The sequence below is a fragment of the Podarcis liolepis genome, assembly GCF_965112155.1.
Source record: "Podarcis liolepis genome assembly, chromosome: 12".
Classification (NCBI taxonomy): domain Eukaryota; kingdom Metazoa; phylum Chordata; class Lepidosauria; order Squamata; family Lacertidae; genus Podarcis; species Podarcis liolepis.
The window spans coordinates 41663440-41677200 of record NC_139563.1 but is presented as its reverse complement, the minus strand read 5'-3'; the positions used below and the strand labels follow the sequence as shown (position 1 = coordinate 41677200).

Genomic DNA, 13761 nt, shown 5'->3' with positions numbered 1-13761 from the left:
GTTTTTCTAGAAAAAGAGGTGCCGGACTCACCATGAACGCTTCCCTTGTTCTCTTATAACGGAAATGGCGCCCACCTGACAGGTGCCAGGACTGAATTCCGGTGAGTTCCGGCTGAAAAAAGCCCTGGTTATAGATAAATAGTATACGGACAAACCCACACGTTCACAGCACCTTTGGGCCTCCGAGGCAATTGATAAGTATCCACACAGTTAAAACCAATAAAACAAAGGTAATATACAGCCATACCTCGTAAGTCGAACAGAATCTGTTCCGGAAGTCTGTTTGACTTCCAAAGTGCGGCTTTTGATTGGCTGAAGGAAATTGGAAGCCGCAGAAGCCTCGTCGGATGTTCAACTTCCAAAAGAACGTTCGAAAACCAGAACAGTCACTTCCGGTTTCCGATCATTCAGGAGCTGGAACGTTCAACTCCCAAGGCGTTTGGTAGCCAAGGTACGACTGTACAGATATCTGTACATCATATTTTAAAAGGTGAGAGGCCGGGGGTGCAGGATTTTTGGCGTCGCACAGGGTGCCACTGAAATTTAAGACTCCAAGTCCCGCAACTGTGCATCACCATATCCAATCCTACCACCCTCCATGTGTTGAAGAGCAAATGTTTGAAGCAAAGTTTCTGCTGCACTCACAAAGGTTCTCCACACCATTTGAACCCAGCCTATGTCAACACAATAGGAGTAATATTGAGTAATATTTACTTAGGACATTTTTTATCTTGCCCTTCCTCCCAGAGAAGCCCAGGGCTTCAAACATCAAAATGTTAAAACAGTACTATGTAAAAAAAATTACAAAGGGTGTTAATCACTGGGTTAAAGCAAACCAAAAATGTCCAGAGGTAGCATTATTATCAATTTACAATGGGGTGGAAGGTTCACAGACTATGAAGGACTTGCTCACAAATTTAGTGACAGGTGCGTGAATTATTATAGCCAAGAAGTGGAAGGGGCAAGCAGGATATAAAATGGAAGAATTGTATAAAGAGGTGTGGGATATAACTATTAATGATAAATTAACATGTATCATTAAGGTAAGATGGGTAATATGCAGGAGAAATGATTTTGAGGGTGTTTTTAGAATTCGTACTGTTAAAACGGAAAGGGGCCAAACCATCGCAAGAGGTGTTGAAATTTTGGCAGGTTGGATAGTTACAATGGAATGGTCTCGGAGGTGGGGTGCACATTTTTATTCTTATTTATTTATGATTATTACTTTGTAAAAAAAAATTGTATATATTTAAAAAAAACCAGTACTTTTTAAAAGAGAAGGAAAACACCAAGTAGACCCTGTATCAGGTCAGCATCAACCAGGAAACAGAGGGCCTGAAATGGTTGATAAATACAATATCTGGGGGTGCAGGGAAATGTTTCATGTAACTTAAAATAACTGGCATTTTGGTATAGTAGGGAAATGCATGAAGCTGGACATCAGCATGCTGCCCAAAATGCTGTTATTGTTGAATAACTGATGAAAAGTTATTGAAATGCTATTAGGGATGTGATGAATTGTAAAGCCACGTCTCCCTTAAATGCTGTAAAGCATTTGCACATTGGGCTTTTTCGTATCGGTTTCAGTGTATCCTTCGCTCCAGTTTTCTCTGATGAACACAGCAGTAAACAGGAGACCATATTTTAAGAATGTGACTATGTCAACTTCCCAGTGACGTCAAAGGTCAGCTCTTTTTTGGTGGCACTATAAACAACTATGATTCGGAAACAGGTACAAAATTCCAGCTTCTGTAATAAGCGGAAGAGTTACAACCGGGGCAGTGGAGGGGGGGTGTTATTGGATGCAAAATGTTAACTAACTACAGTGTTAAGTAGGGATTTTGCATGAAAAAGACATTGAGAATCCCACAAGCATTAAGCATACTTTAAAAAACAAATCACTGCTGTTTTAAAGGAAGGAGATGTGTTTTATAAAACAGGAAAATATTCAGACACAATACAATGCTCTCAAAAATATCCTACGGGATATTCAGCTAAGGGGTAGTGAAAAGCCACCAACTTGTATCAATGGAGTCACTGCTTCCATTTTAAATGCACAGACAGTGATCTTATTCCACTCCTTACTTCTTTTTTTGAGGGCAAGTATAATACTGACAACCAGAGCTAATCATGGCGTTCCAGAAGGAAAATGTAGCTGTACAATTTCAGGGAAAAGAAAACATGTCACTTGTTGCTTGACAACCAAGGAACAGATAGTTTCGATTTATGGTTGTACGGCGCTATTGAGTTTAGCTTCCTCAAACTGTATACCAATTTTCATGCCTAGATGATTCTGTCAGTGACACTGAACACAATTTAGTGCAGATTTTCTACAAACAATGCTATAACATCTGTGTGATGTGTAAAATAAAGCAAGGAACAGAAATATGACAGGAGTTTCTCCGTGAAGGAATGACAATCCGATATATGGGTGGATTGAGCATTCAGCTGCCACTGAACCAGGGTTTCCCAAACTTCTGAGTTCATTGACCCCTCAGATGAGCTTCTAAAGTTGTCATCGGCTCAACTCAAATTCTTAGAAACGTAAATAGAAATAAAGTCAAGAAATACCAGTATATATATTCAACATTCATTCATCCCCATCCCCATGTAAAAATAGAGAAGTAAAACAAGTGAAAATAATAATGATACCATACTTTTGTAATATTCTCTAATGCGATGGATAGGCATGATGCACTTTAATTGGAATGGAATTTTCTTACTAAATACAGAGGTTCCTAACTGGCAAGAGAGGTCACTCTATATATCATCATCATCATCATCATTTTTAATTTGTATACCGTCTTTCTATCTTACAATACTCAAGGCGGTTTACAAGCTGAAGAAACAAAAAATGTACATATTACAACAATCTAATGCAATACAAAAATGTGATAATAAAACAACTTTAAAATAGGCAACCTACATCAAAAAGTAATATTCAACAATCATTATAATAGTATTAAATAATAATAACATATAAAAGTTAAACAGAAATCCACTCAACAGTTACAATAAATAATTTCTAAACTATAATCAGTAAAACAACTGCAAGCCACAGTACATAAAATAACACAATACAAATTGAGAAGCAGAGACTAGAGGGTGGGGCAAGGCAGGTGGAAAGAGGCCTTGCCTGATGGAGTCTCTCCCCTCAAGCCCTTTATTTCTGAGGCTAATTAATTTTTTGTGCACCCCATGTCCTTTTCAATTCCCCATTGGCCCCTAAGTCTTTTATTCACCCCTACACAGTCCCCTCAACCCCAAGGGGGGCAATATTGATCACTTTGGGAATCTGTGATCTAACGTTATGGGAGCTACATGGCTGCCAATGGAACATGATTCTAGAAAGACTGAGAACCTCCCATTTAAATTGCTCCTCAGAAAAATCCAATGAAAAGACATCAAGCCATGCTTTCAGACCCTGATTTGTTCACTAATTACACTTACAACACCACATGATTTCCCAACATCAAACATAACTGAGAAGCTGCCCGTTAGCTGAATGTGAAAGTTCTGATGTCCTTTCCTAATGTGAAGGAGCAGAACAGGGGCAGTGTGAGAACCTGAGGATCACCAAAGCTTGTTCTCGCAAGTCTAAAACATGGTGTAGCATTGGCTGTGCTGGACCTTTGTTTTGATCATTGTAATGAATGTTATTAGATGGCTAGTGCCCATTGAGACGGGTAGTAGGGCCTGCTGAATTCTACAAAGGCAGCAGCACTGAGAAGGAAGCTGATGGGCCATGCCATAAACCTAGACTGCTTATTAGCAGCGCTGAGTCGCCAGCCCAGGGGGGAGCCCGGCTGGCCAAAGTGGCCCAGGACAGGCAGAGAGGAGCACTGGGCTGGTCAGGGCTGGGGGTGCCTGGTTTGCACCCCCTCAGAAACTGTGCACCTAGGGCCCCAGCCCCGCTGGCACCCTCCACACTATGTCCCTGTTTGTAAGAAAGAACTGAAATGAAGGCATACAGGGAAGGGGAAATGGTTGGTTGAGGTTGGTGGAGCAGTGCCCTAATGGATCAGTCTCCCCTATGTGATTAACAGGAAATGGTATGATTAGAACAGGAGAGAGGAAGTCAAATACTGGGTTTTTAAAACTATCAGCTCATATAAAACTCTAGTTGAAAGTTATTAATGAAACCCTTTTGCCTCGAGCAAAAGGGTCAACAGGAAACGTGAGCGCTGTTGAGAGAATCCAAGTTTTATACCAGAAAAGAACCAGCAACCTTTTGTCCTTTCGCATCCAGTTGATACATTTTCCTTCTGTATTATGAAAGTTCTTCATATTAAAGGGTGCGTCGTTTAAAAGGTACCACACGCCCAAAGAGAGGCCCAGAGCCGCATACCAAGGGCGAGAAGGACAGAATTTGTTAACCTCCGCATCTGCAGCTATAAACTGAATCTGTCAGGCAAAGAAGTTTATTTCACCCTAAGGCAAGAATATTTTCCCTGCGCCATTATGGATGACAAGCCTTACTCCGTAACCCATCATTGAAGTGTCAGGATTTTGTGGAAAAAATTGCCACAACATGCTTGGTTGTCCTGCCCTGAGGTGATATAGGAGTAACCGTGCCTTCAATATGCTTAATGTCATCTCTGGCCTTTGTTTTTCCCTCCTAGAGTTTATGGGCCTTTTTGTTCCTTACTGAATTCATGTAACTGAATGATGGGCTTATTCCAGATAGCCAGAGGAGACAGGGAAGGCGACGCGTCCACATTTCTTAAGATACATGTTGACTAATACCATGCAAGAGGAGAACGGTTCCCGTGATAATAGATTCTTCTTCCTGCTTCGTGGCAAGCCAGTACCTTGATTTCAGATTCAGACTTGACACCAAACACAAAAAGCTTCAAACCAGGAATGGAGAACTTGGCAGCCTCAAGGTCTTTGTGGACTGCCATCATTCCTGACTGTTGGCCATGCTGGGTGAGCCTGATGGAATAAAACAATATCTGGAAGGCCACATGTTCTTCATAGCTGCTTTGAAATGCATCTTGCCTCTGGAGAAAGTACATGGGAAGCCCAAAACCACAATAGCATTTGCACTTGATCTCATTAAAAAGTCAATCTAGGAGTATGAATCATGGCTGTGTAAGCATTCTTGGTAATAAACCTAAAGGATCTGCATAGATGGCTCAGCCCCTAGCAATCCCTCCTTAGGAGAGAAAAAAAAGGACCAGCAAATGTTTGGTATTTGAGTAACTGATGTCTCCTGACAACTCAAATAATATCAGAGGTGGATATAAATCTCTGTCATCCTGTGATGAAAAAGAAAACCTCACTTTTCCAGTCTAGATAATCAGGCATGGAAAATTTTCAAATATCGTATCATACCGTTGAGAGACTTGAGTTCCCATGTCTCATACCTTGTTAAAATGTGCAAACAGTGCTTCCGACAGTGGGAGGCCATTGATCATCGTTAGGTTATACAAGCGGACCGTGGACATTTCCTAAGTTTGCAGCACAGGATGTTGGTGCTACAGTAGTCGAAAAGCCCTTCTTATTGCTTGAATAAAAATAGCAGTAAATCCTAATTAATTATTTAGTCACATAAGCAAATTCCCTTATGAATTGACAACATCTCATTGTCTGAAGTGATGAACAAGGTTTTGGATTCATGGCCAATGAGTGCTTACTATAGCTGGTTCGTAATGTGTTCTTCCGTTAGCCTCCCATTTTTCTGAGTGTAGCACTTGACCTTCAACTTTTCACCCAATATTAGATACTTTACAAGTTGTAGAACTATTTTCCAGAGTGCTTGCAGCACCCAAGATGGAAGCGATAAACTCTTTCCAATGATTGCTATGGAACACATCTTCGAGGCACGTTTTCCACCTGGAATTTTAGTGGCAGCAACATCCCATATTCTAAATAAGCAAAAACCCATAAAGGAAATTCAATAAAAACAAAGGGAAAGTTTCCAGCAGAGCTCCTACATGAGCCATACTTAAATAAAGTAGCAGAAGTCAAATATTTAGAAGTAATCTAGCCCAGGGTCAGGAATAGGGCAGATCAGGATCTGGAGCTATATGACTGGATGATCTGCAGTAGATCAGCAAGGGCTTCTGACTCGCAACAATTTTACAATCACAATAAAAAGGCTCCCCACCCAACCCAAAAAATCAGGCTATTATAATCCCTGTTCTGTAAGAATATATGTGTATATTTGTACTTATATGCAAGTCACTTTAATATATAAGCTTATGGGTGTACTTGGCCAGGGCGGAACTTGGTAATATAGTGCCCTGTGTGAGGCCAAAATTTGACTCCCCTACCCCCAGCCTTTACACCACCTTCCCAAAGCCAGGTAAGCAAGGCACCAGACTTTGGGAAAGAGCCATGAGGGCTCCAGGGGGTCCTGGAGCCCTCTCAGCTCCTCCTCAAAAACAGGTAAGCACTTACAGGACTTTGGGGAGGAGGCGGAAGAACTCTAGAATCCTGTCATAGCCCTCACGCAATTAGCTTCACTTCTTGAGCCATCATTTTGCACCTGGCTCTGGTTAATGAACCCTTTAGCGAAAAACTAAAGATGAGCTCACCTGGATGAAACCAAATGCCTACCTAGCTCAGCATGATGCTTCCCACAGTAGCCAACTAAATTGGCATCGTGGGGTGCACAAACAGGATCTGGGGGAATAGCCCTCTGTCACTGTTGTTCCAGGGACTGCTGTTCAGAGGGGTCTTCTGATTCTGAAGGTAACATACAGCTCTCATGACTAGTAGCCCTTGATAGCCTTGTTCTCAATGAATTGGTCCACTCCCCGCTTAAAGCCATCCAATCTAGTTAGTGGCCATCACCACAATTTGCACCTCTTCTTTTTCCTGAATCCTCTACCATTGAGGTTCATGGAATGACTCTGGCTTCTAGTAGAGGTGAAAATTTATTATTATTATTATTATTATTATTATTATTATTATTATTATTATTATTATTATTATACCACCACCCTATACCCGGAGATCTCAGGGTGGTTCACAGAATAATATCTACTCTCTATCCACTTTCTCAACTCCTTTTGTGTTCCCACTCATTTAAGCATCTTTATTCTAAACTTTTATCAATAGTGACAAATGGAATCTTTCCTTGTAGATCCCACAAGCCTGAAGTCTGCCCATGCCAGATTTAAACCCAATCTTTTGACTGCAGCTGGAATGATTCTTAGAAATGGTGATTGAGAAACAAACTGTCATCAATAATGGATTGATCACCTAAAGTAGGAGACATTAGTGTAATGGTCAAATTAATCTATTATGTAAAAGTATATGAGGAATAAATTGGATGAGATGGGCTTTGTCCTTGATGTTTTTGGAATTCATAATCAAACATCATCACACTCTGTATTTCCATTGTTTTAAATGTGTTATGATTCTCTGTCACGTTATTTACGTATAGAAAAATAGAAAAGCAACCTTTTTTATTTAACCATCATAAATAATTTTAGCGCCTTGAACTTTGACTTTTGAGAGGGCTGGTAATATTTTCCACGAGCCTCGGGGCAGGGCCTTTTTCTCATAATAACACAGAGAAGCCAATTTCTCAGGATCCTAACAGTTTTCTTGTTGATTTGGGAAAGTAAGGAGGGGAAAACCCTGAAAGAAGTCGATAGCAATTATGCTAAACCACAGAAAGGATATTTTAAATTACAAGCCACCCGGCCTTTCAGAAGCACATCAAAAAAAGTATTGGTAATTAGGACCTGCCCATCAGGGAAGTACAGAGCTGAGGAGCACCCTGTAGCAGACCAGTGATTGATGTGAAAGTCCCAAAAGCAGAATAGTGATTGATGAGGTAGTCTCCATGCAACATGGGGAGGATGGAGAGAAAGAACCCCGCAGCAAAAGAGGAATGAGGAGACATGCCTTGCAACACATCAATAACAGGGTGAGCAGAAGGTTCCCCCACTTGCCACAGATTTTTAAGCCTTGCTGATAAACGCAATGGTCACAAGCCAGTTAGTCTTGCCTTTTTGCAATCACAGGAGACCCAATTTAACCCCTGGGGTGTAATCAATTGTATAGCCCCTCATAGAGAAGATTTATAGCCATACAAATGGGAAAACATCAGTGTATGGAGAAAAGGGGACATACACAAACTCCTTCTTTCTACAGGAGCTTCATGAGACATTGTGAGGTGGACCGACAGAAGTCTGGAAGGATTTAATGCTAAATCAAGCTTAACATTAAGTGGACGTAAAACTGATTTGTCATAATTAACAGTCATTTCAGTGCATTTCTCTGCCAAAGAAAAAATGAAGAAACTGAATGAGTTATCTTTTCTATATTAGACTGTGACACCCACCAAGACCACATACGAGTTTCTTTTGTCCTTCTATATGATACATTCCTCCTCCTTGATACAACATGTTCACATCTTCTCACTAGAATATGTTATATGTTTATGCATTTTCAGTAGCAATCCTTTGCCCATACACAACAATAGAATAGTGGTATAGGAGATCATTCAGTGTAATATGTAAATGGCGCAACAAGCCAAGTAGTACGAAGAAAAGAGTCATATGGAATAAGATGATGTGATTGTAGGAAATATGGTGATGGAACACAGAAAAGGGGACTTATTGTAAGTCCTCGGGCCCAAAAACATGTGATTACATACTGTGAAGGAGTTCAAGACTTGGACCTTCAGAGGTTCAGGAAGGTTGTCTACAGCTCAGCAATAGTAAGGAGAGTAAGGTTAATAATGAGTCCAGTTTTAGACATCGTGCTAAGTCAAACCTTAGTTTAGCACAGCATGGGAATAAAAAAGACTGGGGAGGAATCAGGTAACGGGGAAGGGAGGGGAGGGGAGGGGGGAGGAGGGGGAGGAGGAGGAGGAGGAGGAGGAGAAGGAGAAGGAGAAGGAGAAGGAGAAGGAGAAGGAGAAGGAGAAGGAGAAGGAGAAGGAGAAGGAGAAGAAGTAGAGCTTCTTTTTAGGAGCCTGCATGTTTAAATCTGCATGTGGTAAGTCATGACTTGCCATGCCACGTGAACCAAGCCAATGACTACTTCAATTCTTAAGGGTCAAGAATACCAGTCACATATTTTGCCAAGGAGGTAACATGGAAATGGTCCGGAATTGTTAGGAAATTGTTGGCAACTCTTTCGCAATGTTAAGAACCACTTTGAAGAATGTGTTTCATCTTCACCAAGTTTATTTTAATGCAGCTTCCCTAAATAATGCTGAAAGTGACTCCCAAGTCGGACAGGTCAAGTTCAGAGTGTGTTCATGTCAGGAAAAAGCAGAACCGTTTGGGGGGGGGGGGTCAGAATGAAAAAGAGACAAGAAGTGAGGCCTGAATCAAGAGCTGGAGGGGAAAAGGCACTTTTGTGGGTGAGGGGTTCCCCCTCTGGGGATCCAGACATATGACAGGTGGATTTATTGCTTGCAGAAGTGCTTTATCCTCTGACCACCATTTATGCTAAACTTGTATATTTGTAAATAAACCTGAAATAAAATTTAAAAAACTGAAACACTATAATCATAATTGAGTGAGCTTACTTTCCAAAGGAAATTCCATCCCTGGAACATCTCACAAGTTTTCAAAGAAAGGAACACATCCCCACCCCACCCCCCAAGGACTGACCCATAAATGTAGGAAAAGTCTGCTCTGGTGGGACTGACTCCTTACGCAACAACAGGGCACCAGCCACCAAGTGCCCTGTGAGAAGGATTCCAGGAGAGCAATGGAACCAAATAACCACCTCCTGTTCCATCTGGACTCTCCCTTTCCTCTCATGTAGCCATCTACCGACAGCTGCCCTGTGGGAAGGACTTGTGATATGTTGATATTATTTCCTGCGTTTTTCAAAAATGAATTTTGATGTGACTGGTAAGCCATCGTGGCATGCTATGTATCCTGGAAACGCTGAAAAGAAATAATAAACTAATACCAAGATTTGGTGAAATGTGAATACAGGCAGCAACCATTTTACATGCATCCGATTGACACGCGATCACACATACTCGTTGCTGCCGACCCGGAAGTGCCCCCAAAACAGGGTGAAGGGAGCGGCGGAAACGGGCTTATGCGTGCTCTGCCAATGTGTGCGGGGTCGGGGACAGAAGCCCCACACTGCCTGTCCTTTTCTCCAGTCACTGTAATGGAAACTAACAAGATGAAAGAATACAGAATTAAATGCATTCTAAGGACAGCTGATTCAGCTAATTGTAATCACAGCCTAGCACAACAAGCCAGGAATCTTTCTCTGTTCAAAGGACACTTATTCTTCAAGAACTACATATATAGAGTGGATCTTCAAATCTACTTCTAGCTGCACAACATTTCACAGCTGGGCTGATGGTGATAATGGCAGCACTGTGTGAATAGTCCTTTGGTTTCTCCAAACAGGTTTTCTCATTTAATCATAAAGTAAAAGGCTATACCTGAATCCACTTCAATGGGTTAAACTCCAGCAGAACTCTTTTACCACTGCATACAAACTACATGCATGCAGCGCTTTCTTTTTATCAAGGAATCTATGTATCAGGGGCCAAACTTTATCATAGTTTCCTATATAACACCCAAACACAGAAATGCACTTATAAATAACTACTCATAATATGGCATAGAGCTTGTTTGAGATGATAAACTGAGAAGCTCTACAGATTTTACTGCATGTTCTTCTGGACTGGCACCTAAAACAGCAATTCTATATCCTCTTATATGTGCTTAATCCCAGTGAATTAAATGGTTTTGAGCACACATTAATTGAGGACAGGATTACAGCCTAATTATTTTTAATCAATGGTATGGGACATAACACCAAGCAAGCATGCATGGTATCGAAACCTTATTTTATTAAAATCACACATCAGTTTGGTAGAGTCATATGTCCAGTGATCCTAGCAGAAAAAGAAATTAATAGTAATAATCCAAAGGATTATGGAGCAGAGGTTAGTGCATAACCTTTTAATGGGCAGAATATTTAAAGACTGATGACACAGTATATTTTCACTCTTCAGTAATTTAGTGCAGAAGTTCACATTGATTACTTAAAAGGCCATTCAATTTTATTTCCTATTTAATTGTTCTTTCTGCTCAGTAAATGGTTGCCTGAACCAAGTACAAGATTATTTTATTAATTTTGCATCATTTAAAAGCACTTCTGCCCTAACTCACTTGTTCACGTGCCCTAGGAATGCCCTTCAGGGTTTCAAAGACGTGCAGATTATACATTTCCCATTAACACAAAACCTGAAACCCTACAGTGCTCAATATCTTCAACCTGAACGTAACCCCTCCAGGTGCATGGAACAGAGAAAAAAGACAACATTCCCAGGGAGCAGTTGCACTGAAGACAAAGCAGGGGAAATTGAGGCTTACTCAGAAGAATGCAGTCCCACCTTGCCATTTACCTCCTTTAAGAAAAGATGACTACAGCCACAGAGTTTCGGGCTAAATTTTTTTTAACAGCTATTGAAGTGGTCTCAAACAGCTATTGAACAAGGGTTAGCCTTAAACTGCCGTTCCACAAAGTACTGAAGTATGGGCTCAACGTTTAGGACATGTTTGCATCCAACTCAATTACACCCAATAAAATCCGCCACTTTTCAGTGTAGAGTGCTTCGTGTGTTTTTTCTTAAAGAAGGGCCTTCAGGCTAAACACCCACCTAAATAATTTCAGCTATTTCCTGCCCACCCTCATTACAACCATTTTATTGTTGTTGTTATTATTTATTTGGCAAGGAAAAGGGGACGACAGAGGACGAGATGGTTGGACAGTGTTCTCGAAGCTACCAACATGAGTTTGACCAAACTGTGGGAGGCAGTGGAAGACAGGAGTGCCTGGCGTGCTCTGGTCCATGGGGTCACGAAGAGTCGGACACGACTAAACAACTAAACAACAACAAGCTCAACATGGCCTTCCACTTTAAAGGGGGGGAAATGTTATTTGTCTCCTTGGTATTAACTGGTCTTCTATCATATCCTATTTTTATTAGTAAACACTGCGTTTTTCATCTCCTGCACACCTGGGATTGCATCCAATATCAGCAGACCCACTGAAATGAATGGTCATGACTAAACCTAGGTCTATTCATTTGAATGGGTCTACTCCAAGTTCAGTTGGATATAAACCCTGGAGACGGAGCATTACACTCATACTTAAACACATGAATAGCCGAGGTTTCATCTTCTCCTACACGCTCAAGCAGTGAAGAGTACAAGCAAAGGGGAAGCTGCCAATTCGCCTAGCAGCTCCTTTAAGCCCACAGTCAGGAGTGCAGGACACAACCTTCCAAAATGCAGCAGTGTCCCAGCATGGGCCCATACTTGCTAAAAGGAACATTTTGCTAAAAGGGGGCACTGTGTCCTAAACCATTGGAATGTCCACCACCCAGGGGAAGTGATGGCTATTCCAGAATCCCGAGTCTACTGGTCTCTACCTTGCTACAGCCATCACTTCCCCTTGGTGGTGGACACCTTCTTAGTGCAGAAAGTATTGATCTTATGTGCAAAGATTCTTCTCTATTTGGATTAATACAGGAGGATTCTAGAAGCTACTAGAGGCTTCTTTGTGTGAGAGAAGCAGGGAAAGAAGGAATCGTGATTGTTTGGGTTATACCTTCTGGGAAGCTGCCTTGAAGTAATTCTCTTATCTCTATTCTGCAGAGTCTGATTATAAACATAGGTCAGAAGGAGCCTGTGTCTTTTCTCTATTTATCTCCCTTCTGGTGTGGTGTTTCTGTATAGTGTTAAGGTTTAGGCTTGTTGTAAGTTTTGTAAGTGCTGCAGCTCTGTATGGACTGAGTCAATCCTGATTGTATTGTATTTGATAACCATTACGCCATGTCTGCCTTCAGCACAAGTGAAAGCTTGAAGTACTGTTGCCTCTGGTCTATTTTTTTTGGAACTCTGCTGAACTCTGCAACACGTTTAATGTTTTCCTCCACACGTATGACTCACGTATGACATCTGGCCAGTAAAAGGGTCAATGTCTTTTTATGAAGCTGTTGGCTTCTTCTATGCAGGGGGGTTTCAAGTTCCAGTAATTTCTTTGCAGAAAGTTCCTCACGTCTCTCCTGATCCTACATGTGTTGCCATGCACTGAAATGTACATCTTGCAGCAATTATTTAGCATGTCCATAGCAAGCATTTGTTTGTTAAGCACTGCATATCATAATAGAAGAAATACAATGAGAGATACAGCACTGAAATGTATATTTTGCAGCAAATAATTTTGTATTGCATAGCTGGATATAAATATTATTATGATTGCATAAGCTCCTATTGATTCAGCCCCATGATAGAATAACTGTTGCCCTAATAATAAGGTTCACATCTGACTTATTCTTTAAATTTCACAAATAGTTTACCTGGGACATTTACAAATTAATCAATTAATATTGACCGAAAGATCAATCTTTGCACAATATGAAAAGCAGTTTTGACCTATTTGATGCTCTCCACAAAAAAGCTTCATCTTCTCTTGATTAATATTAATTTGCTTTAAAGTATTTCATTGCACTCAAACTTTAATTTAAAAAGGAATTAGGAAGTCTATAAAGACTGTAGAGCATCAATAATCTTCAACTGCACTTTGTACGTATGGTTTGTATTAAATTAATTGAAAATTACTTCTGATCTGTATCATCCACACATACACTGCAAGAGCTGGCACATGCATTGCTATATTCAGTCTCTTGTTATCATTCACATATATGTATATTTATACAATGCCATTTGTGATAAATACTAGATTTCACTAGATCAGAATTGATTTTCATTGTTGTGTAACAGTTACAAAGTTCCTTGTTACAAC

The 13761-nt window shown here is 40.7% G+C and overlaps 1 protein-coding gene across 9 annotated transcripts in view; it reads right to left on the bottom strand.

Annotated features, from left to right (window-relative positions):
* The window catches only part of LOC310689957 (uncharacterized protein), a 621685-nt gene that overhangs the window by 537220 nt on the left and 70704 nt on the right, over positions 1–13761 (bottom strand). For 5 of the 9 annotated variants that reach the window (XR_014517727.1, XR_014517729.1, XM_083468580.1 and 2 more), the window contains one exon: positions 3451–3529. The exons of the other annotated variants lie outside the window; for them this stretch is intronic. Coding sequence is in view for 3 of the 5 variants with exons in the window: in XM_083468580.1 (XP_083324706.1) it covers positions 3451–3529 (79 nt within the window). In the remaining 2 variants the exon portion in view is untranslated. The remainder of the gene's footprint in view (positions 1–3450; positions 3530–13761) is intronic. 9 annotated transcript variants of the gene reach the window in all.